Source organism: Strix aluco, chromosome 5, assembly GCF_031877795.1.
Source record: "Strix aluco isolate bStrAlu1 chromosome 5, bStrAlu1.hap1, whole genome shotgun sequence".
NCBI lineage: Eukaryota > Metazoa > Chordata > Aves > Strigiformes > Strigidae > Strix > Strix aluco.
Window position 1 is genome coordinate 2,698,830 of NC_133935.1, and position 18,403 is coordinate 2,717,232.

The 18,403-nt window shown below is 37.5% G+C and overlaps 1 protein-coding gene across 3 annotated transcripts in view; it reads left to right on the forward strand.

Moving 5' to 3' along the window:
- The window catches only part of ATXN10 (ataxin 10), a 103,820-nt gene that overhangs the window by 27,126 nt on the left and 58,291 nt on the right, over positions 1-18,403 (forward strand). For 2 of the 3 annotated variants that reach the window (XM_074825626.1, XM_074825629.1), the window contains exons 4-6: positions 1,906-2,002; positions 2,757-2,921; positions 15,140-15,220. In XM_074825626.1, coding sequence (XP_074681727.1) covers positions 1,906-2,002; positions 2,757-2,921; positions 15,140-15,220 — 343 coding nt within the window. The remainder of the gene's footprint in view (positions 1-1,905; positions 2,003-2,756; positions 2,922-15,139; positions 15,221-18,403) is intronic. The other variant, XM_074825627.1, reaches the window with a different exon arrangement.

Consider the following 18,403-nt stretch of genomic DNA (forward strand, 5'->3'; position numbering starts at 1 on the left):
TTACAGATAAAACTTTTTTTTTTCTCTTTGGTGACCTTTTTCTGGATCCTCCTTGCTTGTTCAGGACATCACAACTGAAGGGCAGTGTTGGTTGCTTTCACAAATATTATGACTCCAGTGTGTGATTAATGGAGAATTCGTAGATATTTATTATACTGCAAACATGTTCATAGCATTTCATCTTTGTTACAGCAAGGCAACTTTTAAAGCATCTTTAACTCCCCCCCCCCGCCGGTCTGTAGTATTTTTTTGACAGCTTAATCTCTAATGACCAAAGTGTAATTGATAGCTGAAAAAGGTCAAGCAAATTTCAGGTCAAGATTGGAGTGTAATCAACCAGCCTCATGTCTCTTTGAGGTATCTTTCTCATAGTAGAGTAGGTAAGGAGTTCACCAAGAAGAATAAAACCCTGTTCCTAGGATTTACTGCCTTGTTAGTTTTTTTCCTAGCAGGGAAGTATTTCCATAAAATGTCCACTAGAAAAGTAGCGTGCCCTTGCTTGCTGTCCTTCAGAAGAATTCTGAGTCAGCAAGGTGGGAACCAGATGGATGGGAGAAGCAGAAGTATAATGACGAGCAGAAAATAATAAAAAAAGTGCAGATGTGCAGGGAGAGAGAGAACAGAGATATTCAGAACTAAAGCATAAAGGAGAATATGACTCAAAATGCATTATGGAGAGGACACACATATTTTGGGCTTAAAAAATACATATATGGAGGGAAAAGTTACTATTCTCTAAGCCCAAGTGACCTCATTTTTTGTTCTGAAGAGGATACATGTCATGCCCAGACCTCTGTAGGAAATCTGGCTGCCAGTTGGCACAGCACCTTTCAAAGAGACCTAATTTTATATTTTCAGAACCTGGCAATATTGGCCACCTCCATCTGTAATAGGCTGCTGTTTGTAATATCTGTTAAACTGCATTTTAACATTTAATTTTAAGTTTCTTTGCCAACCTATTAATAAGGGTCAGGCTACTGAGAGCTGTCAACAGGGCCAAGAAAAGTGTTTTAATTTTGTGAGGTCTGTGAGTTCATGCTTTTGTTTTTCATTAATTTACATCTTTTGGTGGGCTCTAGGATATTAACTTGTATGATGAAATACCATCTTCCTATATTTTAAGTCTGTATTGAGAGAACCTTTAAAGCGATGGTAGAAATCTGCCGTATTAAATTCAGTGTTAAAATTGCAGGCAGAGTTATTGAGAGTTTTAATTTTTCTGGGATAGAAATCAGAAGGTATTGGGCACATCATTATATTATATAATGTTTTGTCCAGTTAAATAGAAGTAAATGTGGGTAGTGAGGGAACAGATTCAGTTCTCTTGCTCTGGCTTTACCTGCTACAACAGAATTTTCAAGCTGTCTCTGGCCAGCTTAGGGAGGGTGTCTAGGGAGCTCTCTTAGTAGCAGGCAGAGCTGCTCTTGTGGAGTTCAGGTGATGACAGGCGGCCTATTTGTGTTAATTTAATACAAAGAAGAAAGCGCCCTCAGATCTGGAAGACGCAGAACAACCACTGCCATGTGGCAGCCACTGGTTGAGCATGGGGCTGCTTCAGTTTGTGCTAAGCGTAGCTCCAAGCTGTTGTTGATTTCAATCTGTCTTAAACCTTGCCAGAGTCAATTAGCTCTTGTAATCACTAGTTACCAATGTTTGATATTGATAGAAGTCTGAGGAAAAAAAAAGATTTGTTTTGGGTATAACTCTAGAATATGTTGTAAAATTATTTGCATTAGAAGAAAAAATGCAAATATTTATGTACAGTAGCAATGAAACACTGCACCCAAAGCTTAATTGAGATGGATTTTGCAGTGAATAGCTGTAATGTTGAAGTTAGTAATTTGTGTGAAATTTATCAGTGTTTCTTTGAATTCCTGTTAATATATTTTTCTGGGTTTTTTTCAGCTCTTCGTTGTAGTCTCCAGTTTCTTGGAAACATTGCAGCAGGAAATGGAGATTCCCAGAATAGCATTTGGAAGTGTGCTTTCCCAGATCTCTTCTTGTAAGCATGGATGCAGGGGTTTTTTTCTAATGTAATTTCTGTGGTTATATTCAAATCTTTTATACACGATAGTTGTTCCTCTACTAGCACCATGAAACTTTGAAAAATAACTTTGGTGAGAATGGGACGGTTGAGACCATATCCTGTAGATGTTTTTTTTTTTTTTTTTGTTAGTCAACCGCAGGGGTCAGGTCCTTTTTAAAAACCTGCTTGTTCTAAACTAACAGTAAATTGATTTAATTTAACAGAAACTGGAAGACAACTCTAGTTCAAATTGTGAGCTTCAATATAAGCTTTATTTCAGTGGTGTTTTCAAGTGGTTATACTCATTTCCAAGAACACAGCTTTTTCTTTATTCACTTTGCTGGTGTGCAGACCTGTCAGTATTTGTGGATCAGATGGAATCTACAAAAGTGACTTAATCTCTATGTCTTCCAATCCTTTTGCCCCCCTCATAACGTCACCGGAATATTTTCCTGGAGGTTTGATGACATATATGTAATGAAATATTATATAAACGAATTTGTGCAGACACATGACAATGTTGTTGATGTGTTTGGCCAGTTTTTTCATAGTGAGCTAGTAACAAAGGCACATTCATTCAATTTGATAATCATTCTGAGTGTGTTTTTGGAGCGTGCTCCATTCTCTAACAGACAGCAAAGAACAACAACTCAACAAGCTGAATGCCACTAGTCTGTTTTTCCAGGGTCAGTTTTAATTTACTGTCTTAACTCCTTATTTTCTCTTGAAGGACATGCCTAATGTACAGTGATGAGAAAATAGTTGCCTATTGCTGTATGGTCCTGTTCACCTGCCTTGATTCAGAGAAAGTGAGAGAACTTCTGGATCCTGGGAACTTGACTGTGCCTCTTCGTGTCCTGAAAGTCTACAAAGAGCAGTTGGAGTCTGAGTGGTCGTATGTATCTTTAGATTTTCTTTCTCCCTCTTAATTGGGTGTTTTTCTAGTGTAAATCTCTATTAAAATACCTAAATCTGTGATGCTAATAAGCAGTAAATGAGGATCTATTTAGAAGTTAGTAACTTGGTATAGAGATAATTTTCACAATACTTTAACTGACTGTTTTGCTGCTAAAATAAGACTACATTTTTGTTGAAGATACAGACAGGAATTTTAAAATCATGGTCTGTTTTTGGTTTTTTTTTTTATTAATGAAACCAGGTTCTAGAATGTGAACTAATTTATACTTGTGGGCTGGTTTGTGGAGATTTTTGAAATAAAGTTAACTCAGAATATAGTCTTGAAGACTTTGGTTATTGGGTCACGCTAGGAAGACTTGTATGACTAATGCTTGTGAGTACTATATAAAATGTGGGGTTTTTTTCTTTTTTTTTAATAGATCTGTTGTCTAGTGCAACATGCAGTGAATTTTATACCAAAACAGAGAAGATGTTTTGTTTGTGAATCTTGCATGTTTCACTTTCATACTTGAAGAGCACCTAGTCAGTGGTTTTGTTCAGTTGAGCTCATAAATTTTTTGCTAATGGCCATTCTTGTAAATATTGTTGTCAGTTATGCATTTGGAAAATGTTCTGCCCTGCATCAGCAAGGATACACATTCAGTTAATTGTTATATGATGCATTCCAAGGAGAAAAAAAAAAAAAGGATAGTTTATATGGTTTTTTGTAGCCTTCTTTTGAAGGTCCCATTTAAATTCAAAATTTAATCAGGAAGAATTGTCAGGGTTTTACTAGTTATTTGGAAAGTCTCTAAACAAAGTTAAGATGATTCAATGAAAAACAAATGTCATTTAATAGTTTGCTTTTGTATTGAAAAAATGACTTTTTGTTTGTGTCTGGGCTTTTTTTCATAACCAGGTCAATTTGCTTAGGACATAAATAGTTTTCTGAAAGCAAACTTGAAGTTTCAGGGTCAGGCGACCAGACTTCTATTTCAAAAGTGACAAACCAAGTCTTTAGTTTTGTCATCTGTCAATATAAGCACGTGTGAAAGACTGCTTTTCCAATAATTATCGTGATTATCCTTCATTTTCTTTATGTATTGAAGATATGCTGAAATGTATTTTGACTGAGATATAAAAGCCAGGGAGATCTGGAAGAGGTTGTTGTGGTGTTAAATTTATATTTTGAAGGTAATTGCAGAATAAATGCAGCATAAAAATAAATGCCGAGGTATCCAATTCCTTGATCTTTCTAGTCTGGGGTTCATTCTGTTGATGTTACGATGAAGATGTCTTACCTTCACTGTGGATGTTTGAGGTGGGTGGGAAACGGTCTCTCTTCAGAGTAGTCTTGAAATGAAAAAGGAGCAAACTTCTATACAAGGTATAAGACCATGATGAAGGAAGAGAGAGGAGTAGAAAAGAGTAATCCTAGTCCTACCATAAGACAGTTGCAGAATGTTTGCGCTCTAACTCCTGTCAGAATGCTTGAGTTCCTCATACAGGAAATACAGAAAAAAGCATTGGAATATCTTCCAGGCATTAAGAAAATAATACATGTGGTTTTCTGTCAGAGCACTTCAACGTTGGCTAGTTAAGTCTCAAAGCTCATTATCACTTTTCCCAACTGAAAGAAAAAGTAATGAGTTTTTAGTACAAGTTTCTTGACATTTTATACAGTCATCTTGAACCAAGTTATAAATGGAAATCTTTCAATAATGTTGGCACGGTTTTCAAGTCAACATAGGTAAAGTGCATTCACAAGGGCAAAATCTAAACCAAAAAGGGTGTTTCAACAGTGCAGTGTCAAGCATTCAAGAGGTATTCAAACAGCATTACCTTGAAATTGTAAAAGATAATTCCTTGGTAGAAAGGGGCTGATTTTTCTGTCTCTTTGTAGCTCTAGAGCCTTTTTGTGATTCATCTTGCACTGATTTTCCCCTGTTTCTTGATCCTCACTTCGTTTGTTCTTCTAATACTCCATTTCTTAGATTTCCCATTTCAAGAAACACATTTACTCTCTGGTTCTTCCTTGTGTTCATCTGTTCTTATTGTGAGATAATATTTGTCAAGGCTGAGGGTCATTTAAGTGGCAAAATATCTTCTTTTTTCATCTTAGTTGGTTTTTTTTAAGTGATTTTCATCCTGAAAAACTGATATTTATGTATTAGAATACATGTAGTATCTTTGGTCTACTTGATGCAGAGGGGGAGGGTAAGAAAGTAATGTTTTTACATCCTTTTTTATTAAAAAAAAAAAGGTTGGTGTAAGAGGTTTATTTTTCATATTTTCAGTGGAAATCTGCTAGTGTGTACCATTCATTACACAGCACTGATTTAAACAGTCTTTTTCTGGTTTTGGTTATGGTTTTTCTGTCTTTTTTTTTTTTTTTTATTCTTCTCCCATGTTCCAGTTAGCCATAGGTCAGTCTGTTACACTAATGTAATATTTTATCTTAGGGCATACATGCATCTTGTGAGCCTGTACTGCATGGTGTATTTCTGTGTAGTTAAAGGTTTGTTGGAGCCTACAAAGTTAGCAGTCTTGTTACAAGTAGAACAATCATTGTAAAGTCTTGCAATATCTTTTTTTTTTTTTTTTTTTGGCAAATTATCAAGAGTTTTTTTCTTGTTACCTTGGCAGTATTAACACAGCATGTATTCTGTAGGCAGCAAGTTGCTCTTAGTTTAGGTTTAATTACAGAGGATATTAACTTAATCCTGTGAATAACTGACTACATTTTCACAAGGTACCTGCAGCGTGTATCTTGGATCCTTCTTTGCATTTTTCTATCATTTTTCCATTTGTAAAGCACATAACATAAGAGTATTTGCAAGTATTAGACCTGATGTCACACAGCTGAACCTCCCAGTCCAAACAGTTTTTTCTTTTTTTTTCTTTTGTAGAATATTAGAATGGGCGTGTTTTGAGGGTAGTCTTGAGTTGAATCTGAAAGTCTGTTTCTTTTATTAGCACTAATCCTTCTACTGTGAGATAAACGTGGATGGATATAGTCGTGTAATGTAATGATGATGCCTTCTGTTGCTTGCTTGCTTTTTTTCCTATTGCTGAGCAGCTGGAATCAAGCTAGCCAGCTCTTGTGCTGACTTTCTTGCGTCCTGCCTCCTTGAGCGGTTTTCTCTGCCGATTCTCCAAATTAAGGGGAGAGCTCTACTGATGCCTGCCATGTTGCATCTCTTTTCTGCAGGGAACTGTTGTGAATTTTTCACTGCTCTCCATTTACTAGCGTAAAGTGCTGCTCTGTTCCCGTGATCAGACAGAGCAGGCAGCGTCCAGAAATGGCTTCCTCACATGTACTTCACTGTGAACGCAAAAGCTGAACAGTAAACAGGATTTCTTATTTTGGTAAAAGTAATGTTGTTTGCTTTGGCTGATGAAAGCCAAAGATTCTTATTTTGAATATAAGAACACTTTTTTGACAATGGTAAGTGGAAAAATAGGCTTTGTCCTTGGGTCAGTGTTGGTCCTGACATGTAGTAATGCTGTTTCTTTAGGACAGCTTTTGAAATTTTGTAGGTTTGTGTTTCTAATAGCTATTCTTTCATTAAGCCTTTTATTTCTAAAACATTTTTGGATACCGAATGAATTGCAGTTTTTTGCAGTTAGGTATGTGAAAGACAGACACAGTCATTGCTGCTTTGAGAATGTGTTCAGAATAATTTTTGACTCTGGTGTATTGCTGCTTTTGCTTTGGTGTCCATTTTTATCATTGCATATAATCTTCCTGGTTTAAACTAAGTCTTGGTTCATTACTGAAGCACTTTTTTTTTCCCTCGTTGAAGAACTACGTTACTTTCTGATACAGAAGAGTGTGCATGAGATATAGTCAGGTAAAAGTGCAGAATATCTCTGTCCCTTTTCTTACGAAGTCAGAGCGAAGCTTTGGACGACTCTCTGGACTGTAGAAAAAGCATTTTGTCAGCAATTCATTGAAAATTTGGAGCTGTACTTCAGCTCTCACTGAAGTACATACCACTAAGATTGCTTAAACGAATTTTCATAGCCGCGGTATTTGCAACAGAGCCAGTATCTGTTGTAAAGATTTGGGTCCCTTGTGCCACAGCTAGCAAAGTGCACAGCATTATATGGGTGAGCCGAAATGCAGACTATTCTTCTTCCAGGAGGTTATGCTCACTGCTGGACTCACAAATGACCGATGTTCTTACTTTTTAAGTTAAAAATACTACTTAATTCCTGCCTACCTTCTTGTCTCTCAGCTGGAGCATCCGGTTTCGTATTACACCGAATAAAAAGCAAATGCCACATGTGTTTATTCCTCTTGGCTGGGCTTTCTCGCCGTCAAATGCTGCTTTTAGGTATTGAAAAACTTTCTTTGAATAACCAGGTGAGTTTTGGTTATAGGCAAAACTTTTATTTACAATTTTATTCCCTTTTATTGTGCACTGAAATTTATGACATAATGTTCCTTTAAGTTAGTATCCAATGAATTCCACAAATAAACACGATGCTCAAGATATTTTTGCAGTTGCTGCCATGTACCATTGGGACAGGGAGAGGACATCCAGGACAAATATTTGGATTTAAGGCCATTGGCTGAACTGTAGTCTCTCCCCTGGGGTCCTCCCTACTCCATTCTGCTAGCACATGTTGGGCTTTCTACTCTTCATCCATGACAAGAGGGCAAGCACATCTTCAAAATCTTTTTTTGGTGAATTGGCAGTTCCTCCTCTATTCAGGATCCCACATTCATGTTTAGAGTCCAGTTTTCCATCTGCAAGCTGGAAAAGTCCTTAGGGAAAGTTCAGGAGGAACCTCTTTCCAAGTGTGATGCCTTTGGCTTCTCCCTCCAGTCTCGCAGCAGTTCTGTAGGGAGACTTTGTCAGAGGAAATCTGAGGTTATTCTGAGCAGTTCCTCAGAGCTCCTTTTTTAGAACCAGCTGTTGGTAGCAGACCTTTTGCAGTTCCTCTTCTGTCTGCCATAAACCCCTCTCCCAGAAAAAAGAGAGCGGAGGAGGCGTCTCTGAAGGCACGATGTAGCTTTCTGGAATTTTTCTGCCACATTTGCCTACTTCTCGAATCACAAGACATTCGGTAGAAGACAAGGATCTCCTGTCAGGGAACAGGGAATGTCTGAAGTGTTGGCTATGCTTCCTGAGAGGGGTGGGTTATGGGAGATAAGGCCTCAGTTTAGCGACTTCTGAATCTAATCAGTGATGGAAAGCCAAGCCATCTACTTTCTGAGAAGTTTTTGAAACAGAGGAGAGCTATTGTGCAGACCAGCAGAGTGAGATTTTGAGACTATAAGCATAGATGCATTTTTAAAACAGTTTGTAGATTGACAGCATAACAAAAATTGCCTCAGAACTTGGAAGAAAGGGAGGTAACAGTTCATGAGTGATACACTTTCTATTAAGTATTTTCCATGGCATGCTATGAGCTAAGAAAGAGTTAATAAATTTAAGAAGGAAGTCAGGTCTGTAAGAAATGCCCTGGTCAAATTTTGTATTCAGTCCTTGTATGTTCATACCTGTTTATCCAGACCAGAAGGTCTGAAGGCTCATTTCATTAAGTTTGTGGTTACTTGTAAGCATCAGAAATGCTTATATCTCTGAAATCTGTGAAGTTGCAGAATGTAATTCACACATTTAATAAATACTCTCTTAAGTACTGATACCTCCCCCTCTTTCTCTTTTAGAAGCTTGATCCTCTAAACAGCTCCAAGATTTTTTTTAATGTTGCTACCTGTGCCATCTTTAATACCAGATGCTGAGTGGCATTTTAAAATAGTATTAATTAACATATATTAAACAATGTATTTTTAAACTGCCTCTAAACTTCTAGTCAACACAGCTCCTGAACTTGTTTCAGGCTAGCAATCCTGTAATCTTGAATACTAGCAGCTCTTCCGAGGCTGCTGCTGCTGCTCTAACTCCCAAGAGCAATGATTTGAGGAGGCAGATTGTGTATCTCCAACTGAGGTTCTTCAAAACATTGCCTGACTGGCTGTAAACCCCTTTGTTTTGTAGCTTTTGGCTAAAATCTTAGAGCAAGAAGAAACTGGAAGTTTTCAGGACTGAAAGCTGTTGAAACTTAACCTGTCTTGTCCTGAATGTTTGGATCTGTAGTTGGGCTTGCGAAGAGTGCCCAGAGCTTGCTGCTCTCAGAAAGTTTCGAGGAGTATGATGTTACAGAATATACTTCAAAGCATATGTCTTTGCAAAGACACTGGCTCTGCAGAAACAAGTTAGTTTCCTTTCTTTGATTTGATTTATGGCGTACACTAATTAAATGATCCTATCTCCTTGACGGTTCTTTGCTGTGCAGTTGTTTTCTAGAAAACATGTTGTTCTTTGCAACATGCAGCTACTATCTAGGCTGTTAGCGTAAGAATTAATACCCACTAAGTTTGGTGAAAAACTTCCATGCTGCTACAGCCTGGTGCATGAGTGACCATTCTTGTTCTATCTTTAGTCCTGAGACCTTGTCCTCCAATGTAGTCTCTCCCTTTCAGGGGTTGGTGATGATCTGTTGCTTCCAGCTTGCTCTGCTCATGATCACAGTTGTGGGATTAGCATTCCCTGTAAAATACTTCCTCTCACATGGAAAGTTTTTAAACTTCTCAACTTCAGTTCCATTGCTTCTACCCTCTTGTGATTTTTCTTTTTTTTTTTGTCTTTTAGTATTGCTTAGTTCATTTCTATCTGTTCCCTAACAGCAGATGATCGATCTCGTAAACTGTGATCAGTCTTTCTGCATTATGCATCTTTTGGTTCTGCTTCCTCCACCCCTCAGTTCCATCTTCTGTTTCTTCAAAGGGATGAGCATGGTTTTCAAGCCCTTGTGAGACAATAATTAATTTTCTCCATCTTTCCAATATACCTCCATAGCTGTATGCTGATTTAATTCTTCTGAAGTGTTGACAAACTAAGTTGAACATATGTTAAACATGGAAGCAAATATACTTACTCCATAAGCTAATTCTCTTTTTCCAGTGCTGCTTTCTTTCAGCAGCTGCTGCCTACCAAAGGATGCTATCAGGGAACTGGACATAGCCTTCCTTTAGGAAACAAAGCTGAAATACACTGCTCAGTAACCGGAACGTATTTCCTACTCACTTTGTTTCTATGTGATTACTATCAAGGTCTGAAGAGTCCTCTGTAACAAACTCCCTCGCAGTTCCAAAGGAAAAACAAAGCACAAGCCGTATCTAGAGTCATGTGTAGTATGCTGAAAAGGTTTGCCAGGCACTACCATTTTTAATTTTTTTTTTCAGCTTTTTCTTAAAACATGCAGAGGGCTATGTCTTAAGCTCTGGAAGATTGTGGAACCTTTAAAAAGTCATTCCTGTGTGTTTCCCCACACATACACATCCACTCCCTGTCGGGTTTGTATTGATCAACAGCAGAAAAGTGTGTCACACAGTTTAGGAGCTACTGTGTTTAGAAAAGAAACCAGCACAGAATGCCACATGAGATCTATTTTAGAATATTGAACCTGCAAACATATGTGTTTTGTAAAATAATTAGGAAAAAGTAGTACAAAATTACATTATAATTTATCCTAACCGAGACCAGTGTGTATTCTAAAAGCTGTTTATTTTAGAAATACTTTGGTGGTTCCATTAGAGATGAGAGTATAGCTTGTGTCATCAGTTTTTCCAAGTGTGTGCATGGGGCAGTGTAGCTACTATGGAAAGAAAAAACAGGTTGTATTTTTGATTCCTGAAGAGCAAGTAACAAAAATCCTCCATTTTAAAATAAGAGGCGTAATATGCCTTTTGGCTTCCAGAAAAGCGATATTAAGAGTGTGGTCAGCTGTTTGGCATGGGAAGTAAGATTTTCTGAACATCCACTTTCTCTTTTTGAAACCACAACTCCATGATGACTGTAAAGATTAGGATGTGGGGCTCCCCCTCCTCATTTTTTGCCTTTGGTTATTTTGTCCTGGCTCATGGAAAGAAGTGTGGACAGAAACTAGTGCTCCTGTGGCAAGGAGTGTCGCCCATGGGCACAGATTTAAAGGCAAAGATGGAACTCCTCAGTAGAGCGCTTGTTGCTTAATTGGTATGCGTGTGGTGGAGAAACCAGAAAACGTTACCTTTTTTTTTTCATTTGGGCTGGCAACTTTGTCTCTTCTCTCTGACAGTTTAGGGTGTCCTCTGCCCCTTCTTCTACACTCCAGAAATTCTTATTTTTAATTCCAGGAAAGTTGGAGTTATGTTGCAGGTTCCAAGTTCAACTGTGGTTTTAAATACTACTGACAATTGGAAAAATTTCCTTAATTGTAGAGATCTGAGTAGCTTCTACTTTCTATTTGCAGTAGCAGTGTATTGGCACAGATTTCCTCAGTCTTTCAAAGCTGAGCCTCCCATGTTTATTTATCTCATCACCTCTTTCTTCTTGTATATTTTGTGGAGAGAAGGGAGAAGGAAGTGATTGTATTGCTAATCATCTTCCGCGTCCTTCTTGGTAGCTCTTCAGAAAAATATTATTCCAACTTTGTGCATAAGTAAATCTCTTTTTAGTGCCTTTCAGATGTAGCTATCAAATTGAATGTGAGAGTCTTCTGAGTCAGAGAAATATTACAGATAATCCAAACTCAGTCTTCTAGACCTGAGAGTTGACTTGGTGGACGGTATCACGGCCTGTAAGGAGGATGCATTCATTATGGGTAATGAAGATGGAAGGGTGTTCACTGTTGTGCTTGATTCAGCTCAGGAGAGGAGTATTGTGGTGCTTGGTACTTGGAGTTGAGCCTAAAATATGGAAATGTGTCTAGTTGTCCTTCTTTTGAGCAAGAAGTGCTGGTGTTTGGGATGATTTATCTAGTTTCTGGAGGTCTTTGTGACAGCACATGTGTTCCATTTGTTATTAAATAGCTTTATACTTGTAGTTGTTTTTTAAATAGTTTTGATAGGGTGTTTATATTCTTGTGCGAGGGCAAAAAATACTTCTGCTTCTAAAATATGCTCTGGTCCCAAACAATTCCTCATGAGGCATATTGATTTTTTAGCATCTGAAAAGGCTGGTGATATGGCTTTGAAAGTTTAGCTGACTAAATTTTCTCCTTTATTTTCTTCAAAATTTGGATGATTTTGTTACATCTGTTTGTTAAACTACAGTAAAAATAGCTATTCTTACTAACTATTTTGGATAGAGTGACATTATTGTAGGATGATGAAAAATGCTTTGGTTTTGAGATGGGAAGGGAAGTTTGCTGATCAAATAGAGAATCGCCGTAGTTTTTTCATCTTGCTCTTGAAACATTTGTGGGGGTTTTCTTCCTCATTTTCTGAGAGTGAGGACACTGTTCTCTAAACTTGCTAATGGGATCAAATCAACTTAATAAGGAGCATGACATTTGATGATAAAGTTGATTGCTTACACCCGGCTTTGATTGGAGCAAGCTTAGTGGTCATTTGAAATATACTGAGCGCAAATGCAGCTTATACCATTTCATCTTGGCTGCTTCTCAAGTTCAATTTGGTACAATGCAGCCCTTGTGCTATTGTAAAGTCTTTGAACTGAACATCTCCTCCTGTATTTATCTACTATGTAAGCACTTGATTTTTTTAGGATTTTAGCCAAACAATTTTTTAAAAGTCAAGAAAATTGGCATATTTAACACTGTTCATTTGTTACTGTCTTACGCTTGCATAACAACTTTAATTTTCACCATTTCCTTTGCTAAATTACAGTGGTCCTCAGTTTATCCCAGTGGTTCTGCTCTTAGCCCCCAAAGGGAGTTTAAATCTCCTGCGAAAGACTTTTGTGTGCATCTGAAATGCCATATTCAGTCAGTAACCCAAAACTGAATGTCTTTTTTTATTTTAGGGTTGGGGATGGTCTTACTTTTTCTGTTGATCTCCCCAGCCCCAAATGAAAAACAGGAGGGCTGTGGACTAGAAGATACTAGATTTAATTTGCTGCATCCTTGCTTAACTACCACCGAAATTTTTGGGCATGGTAGCAAGAGTTGAAAGTGTTTTACTCTACTACTAATTCTTCTGTTATCTTTTGGTGATGCTCTTGTACAATATGCTAGTACTCTATTCTTTATGATACAGTAATGCAGGAAGTGGATAAGGTAAAAGAGAAACTTAAATACAGAAGCAGAAATTTCATGTGAAATATGAATAAATACTTAAATACAGAAGCAAAAATTTCATCATGTCATGAAATTAAAAGGGTAAGTAGTGTATCCAGAAGTCTATGCTCCTTTATAAAGGGAAATTTTATTCTAAAATACTGCAAGCTCCTCAAGCAGTAGAGGTTTAGTCCACCAAACGTGAAAGACGTTTGAATAAATACAAGAGTGTAGACCCAAGTAACGACTAAAATACAGGTTTTCCACTTTGCAGTAGTAATCACTAATGTGTACCTAGTAGCATTAGATCTTCTTGTGATAATTATGGATTGTTTTTTAACTACAGGGCAAATAGTCAAGATTTCCTCAAAAGAATGTTGATCATGAAAATTAAGACTTAAATTCCTAGTCCCAACTGGAAAATTGAAAAAATCAGGCTTCAGATTGTCTCCTTACATGCACTTTTACCATACTTCATTGTCAGCTGAAATTTGTATGTTACGAGGCTAAGTACCCTGTTCTGCACAACTCCTATTACACTCTTTTCTTTTGCAGCTCCAGATAAAAGCCTTTGCTTCTACTCAAGTCCCCGAATAATAGTGTCAGTTGCTCCCATTCTAAGGTTTAACCATGGACGGCTTGTGTGCTGTGAATTGTCAGTTCAGGAGCTGTAGAAGTGTTCCCCTTGACTGCACTGCTGATGGCTTCATTCAGTTGTTACGGCCGAGTCTGCGCTGCTCAGTTGGAATACATTTGTGCTGTTGACTTTGGGGAAGTCTGTAGGTTCAAATTTGTGTTGAGAAACTCTTGAGTAAATGCTACACTGCTCAGAATGCCAATTTTAAATTGATGATTCCCTACGCCTATACTATTTTTTTCCTTGAATGTGTGTACAAGTATCAGTAAAAAAAAGCACAGCACAAACCAGCTTTTCATCTCCCTCCCCCTCTTAAAAATGTCTAGTTTACAGTAACTGAAGCAGATCCGGGCTAAGTCCACAGTTACTGTTAGAAATACAATAGCTGTTAATCTTTTGGACACCTCTTGTTCTCCTGTTTCCCCAATTGCCATTAAGTATTTGTCAAAAAAATACTTCGTTGCAGCTGGAAGGCTTCTGTGTGATCTTCCTGTTAGCTATGTAGTGATTTACAGATACACAAAATAAAAGGCTGTCAGCAAAGTGTAAAAGTAGGGAGGAGGCAGAAGGAATACTGAAATTGCTTGGTTTTCATATTATTTTAGCTATTCTTTCTCAGTAGGTTCATCAGCTCAGAGGATTCTCTGAGACTTGAGCTGTTGTTATCTTATATTTAACAGGTAGACACGCTGCTTAAAAAATGCATAGTTTAGTATGCATATACCTATGCAGCATATATAACACTGCTAGTACTCCTAGGAATGTAATTTGAGGAGAAAAATATTTTTACATACTTTGTTTTTTCCCATAATACTAAAAGCACATGTCTGGCTTGAAATTAATTGATTGGCATCTGCTGTTGGCTGCTGTGAATGGTACTTGGGAAGGTGATCAGCGTAAATACTGGTATTAGCACAAGGCTAGACTGACCCTACCTACCTGCCTCTTAGAGCAAGGAGTTAGAGCTGGTTATCAGCTTAAGTTCCTGTTGAACAGGGTATTTTTTTGTAAGTTGAGAACAGCATTTTGCTGCCTTGCCTCTGACAAAGAAGTTTCCGTTTACTTTGATGCTTTGTTAGAAGTTTTTTTAAAAGTGAAATTATTTCGGCACTTTTTTGACTGATGAGCTTAAAACCAGTGTTGTGATGAGTACCATAATAGCTTTCAAGCTTGAACTTTAGCTTTTTGCTGAGATGCCTAAACAATTGGATGAGTGTTTTATGATTTGAATTGTGGTGTGCCTTTTGTATAACTGGCAAAAGACTCTAACCAACTTTCCTTCAAGCATTTGAGTGAAAGTGTGCTGAATTGATAGGAAATGGTCATTGCTCTATTAGGAAAAATACTGCAGAACAATGCACAATTATTTTGTGACAATTTGTATCTATTAGCAAATAGGACCAGAAGGATGTCACATGGTCATCTGCAAGTAAAAATAACCAACGCCACTTGGAGTAAATGTAGATGCTCTTTTTGTAGCACCAGTAACACTTTTTTTTTTTCTTTAGGTTCTTGATTGTTACAGACCATTTGCTGAAATGTCCAGAGTTGGTAAAAGCCCTCTATGCCAAACTGAGCAATCAAGAAAGGTAACCCCAAAAACCAATGTGGGTTTTAGTATTTAGCATTCCATATAGAGTATCCTGTTCACATGATTGAAAAACTGTGTGGTTTCATAGTTGGCACAAAATCTCTAAATACATGTTTCTATGTCAGTAATGGTTTTAAATTGGTTGGTTAACATTACAGCTTAGCCACAACTGGCAGTGATTTATGTAGGGTTGCAGAATCCAGGTTGGCGCCATTACTTGGTAAAGAAACACTTTAAAAAAAAAAAAAAAGACAAGATTTCATGCCTGTGTCTTGATTTCATAAGAGCACCACACCCTGCAGTGTTTTACAGCTGTATTTGAAATGTCCTCAGCTGTTCATACTTCTGTTGCAATAACAAGAAATTAATAGGAAGCCTTTACTAAAGTTGGAAGTCTGTCTAATACTGATTAGCAGAACCTAAAAAACATAGATGGGCAGATGCCCATGATTACTTAATCTTTTGGTATTTCCATTACTGAAAATATAAAATTCTTCAATAAACCGTCACCTTGAAAGAAACTAGCTAGTTTTCCTTCAAGCGTCTAAGCAAATGCATGCTGAATTGATGGGAAATGGCCATTGCTAGAATTGAGACAATCTTATTTATAATTGCTTTAATAGAGAATCGGGGAAGATAAAAAATTATTTTGTTAGAATAATCGCCTTTGGGAAATCCTGTACTATAATTCTGCAGCTCCTCCAACTGCTTGAAGATCTTGTTTATGTATTCAACATGGCTACTTTGTTCCCCATTTGCTCAGGGAAACTGCAAGTTGCCCCTATAGTTTTTGCAGGTGAAAGAGAAAGCAGTAAACAAAGGAGTCCCTTAATGTTTTTCTTTCCTGTGTTTTTTTGCTGTGATTAAAACCACAGCGTTATTACAAATGGGGATACAGAGTCTGATCAGAGATTGTGAAGAAACAAAAGGGATGGCAGGCAAAGAAAGAGTATATGGTAGGTTGAGAACCATAGATACAATATTAATGTATAGGTATGGGATGGAAAACATGGGATGGGAATGATAAGGAGGGAAATACTGGCTTCCTCATTTATTCAGGCTGACCAAATGGGAATGAATATGAGCTATGTCCTTACTGTGCCTGGAGGTGGGGGCTCCTTAACCAGTTAGCAGGAAAGAGTGTTTTAAGTGAACGAGCTAGATTTAATTGGGAGGGTATGTCATGAATGGCAGTTTGTTTGTATGTATTCGTAATCCCCTTGAGGACAGTCAGGCCTGGGTGTTCAGTTGTACTTTAAGCAATAGATGTAATCAGTTTCTAGAGAGGTTTCAGCTGCATTCGTTGCATGTGCCATGCTACAGATGATCGGCTGCCTCGACTGCAAGGCTTTTGGTGTAAGCATCATGTGGTTGATCGCATGTGCAATGGCTAGTCACAGCATATTCGCTGAATTTATTATCAATCCCAAGAGTTCTGCAAATCAAGTAAACTCAATTAAGATTTGCAAAAACATCACAGTACAGTTTATTATGAATTTGATACTGTTTAATTTACTGTCAAACACAGAAGTAGTGTAGAAGTAGTCCTTTTGCATCAACTGTAGAAGAAAACCGTGCCATGGCATCTTCCTGTATAACGTTAGCATATTTAAGAATGCATTCTTTTGAGATATATGAGGAGACAAGTCCAAATGAGATAAAAACATTTTGACTGTCATTAACTGGAGAAAAAAGTAATCGTATAAACCAAAGCACAGGGAATTCATTGTTTCAAAATGAGACAAGGAGCTTTCACCGCAAGAGTTGCCGCATTGGGTGTCCAATAAGGCTGACTAAGTCATATAAATGAAGAAAGGACAGATGTGGTATTGAGGTGTCTGGGGAAGGCAGCTTGAGCTCATGAATATATGGTAACTCTCAGTTACAGTGTTCTCTATCATGCACATTAAATACACTTACTTTAAATGTATTTACTGAAACAAAATTAACTGTGCTGAGAAAGTTTGCGAATACATGCGTTAGCGGTGACTGTTAAAGTTGGCAGTTGCCTTAGATAACCAAAGTATATGCAGTTGCATAACCGCAGTTATTTGCACTATTCACAGTATTTGCACTATTCAAAGTATTTCCTGTAATTGAAATCTAGTGCATTTATGATACGGTAGCCATGGTGCGTGCCATGAAGTAGTTCTTGTTGTAGAAGTGGATCTGGAATCTGAATTTTCAATTAAAATAAAATTCCTGACTTCCGGACACCTTTCTCTTGCATTTCCAAACAAATTTAAGCACTTTGGTGTTGCATGTCTGAGTTTGCAAATGGCCTGAAATAAATACTGTGATGATACGATCAGCTTTTTTAATGGTATTCTGGCTTTGAAAAGTGTACGATGATGTGACAGTGCCTGCTGTTTCTCTGCGAGTGATTCTTGCAGAAACATATGGCTATGGTATTGAGCCAAAAGATTGTAGATTCTTGAATTCTTTGCCAGATTTGAGATTTCCCTGCACGTGTGTGCAAGTATTTGGCAGAAGTATTTAGAAGAAGCTCGCTTTGCTTTAATCCAAGTTAGCCTTGAGCATGGACAGTGTAAGTTAATGCCTTGATAGTCTTAATTATGTTGTAAAAATCTTCAATATGAGTACATCTGTGTTGTCCCTTTTAAGAAGGGGTCTTGTAATTAACAGCAACAAAAATGCAACTGAATAGCAAGTGAATAGCTTCAGGTGTTTTTAAGATGCTCAACTACTTACATCTTTAGTTTTGAATTCTGTGTTATTGCTTGTGAGGTGTTCTCAGTGAATGTTGCAGCCTGGAAATGGGCACTCAGGTAGTATCAGTGGCACCACTTCTTGCTTCTGTTCAACCACAGGGCTGTTGTGGTGGGTTTTTGTTCTTGGTAATGCTCATAGAAATAGACTAGCTGAAGGTAGTGTTGGATTATAGTCCTTCACAAATCTATCAATTTTCATTCAATAGGATGCTTACAAGTATTGTTCGAAGATGAAAGAATTGAAAGTTTCGAGGAAGAACCTAATTTGTCTCATAGAACCATTGCTGACAGTGAAGAGTTTCAGGAAAGAGAAGTCTTAGTTGCAGAGGAAGAATGTCCCAGGTGTCTGACACTTGCTAAGAAGTTATAAACCAAGCATGCTTGATACAAAAATTATTTGGCAATAATAAAATTGATAGAATTTTACAATACTGTTTTTAGACAGGCTC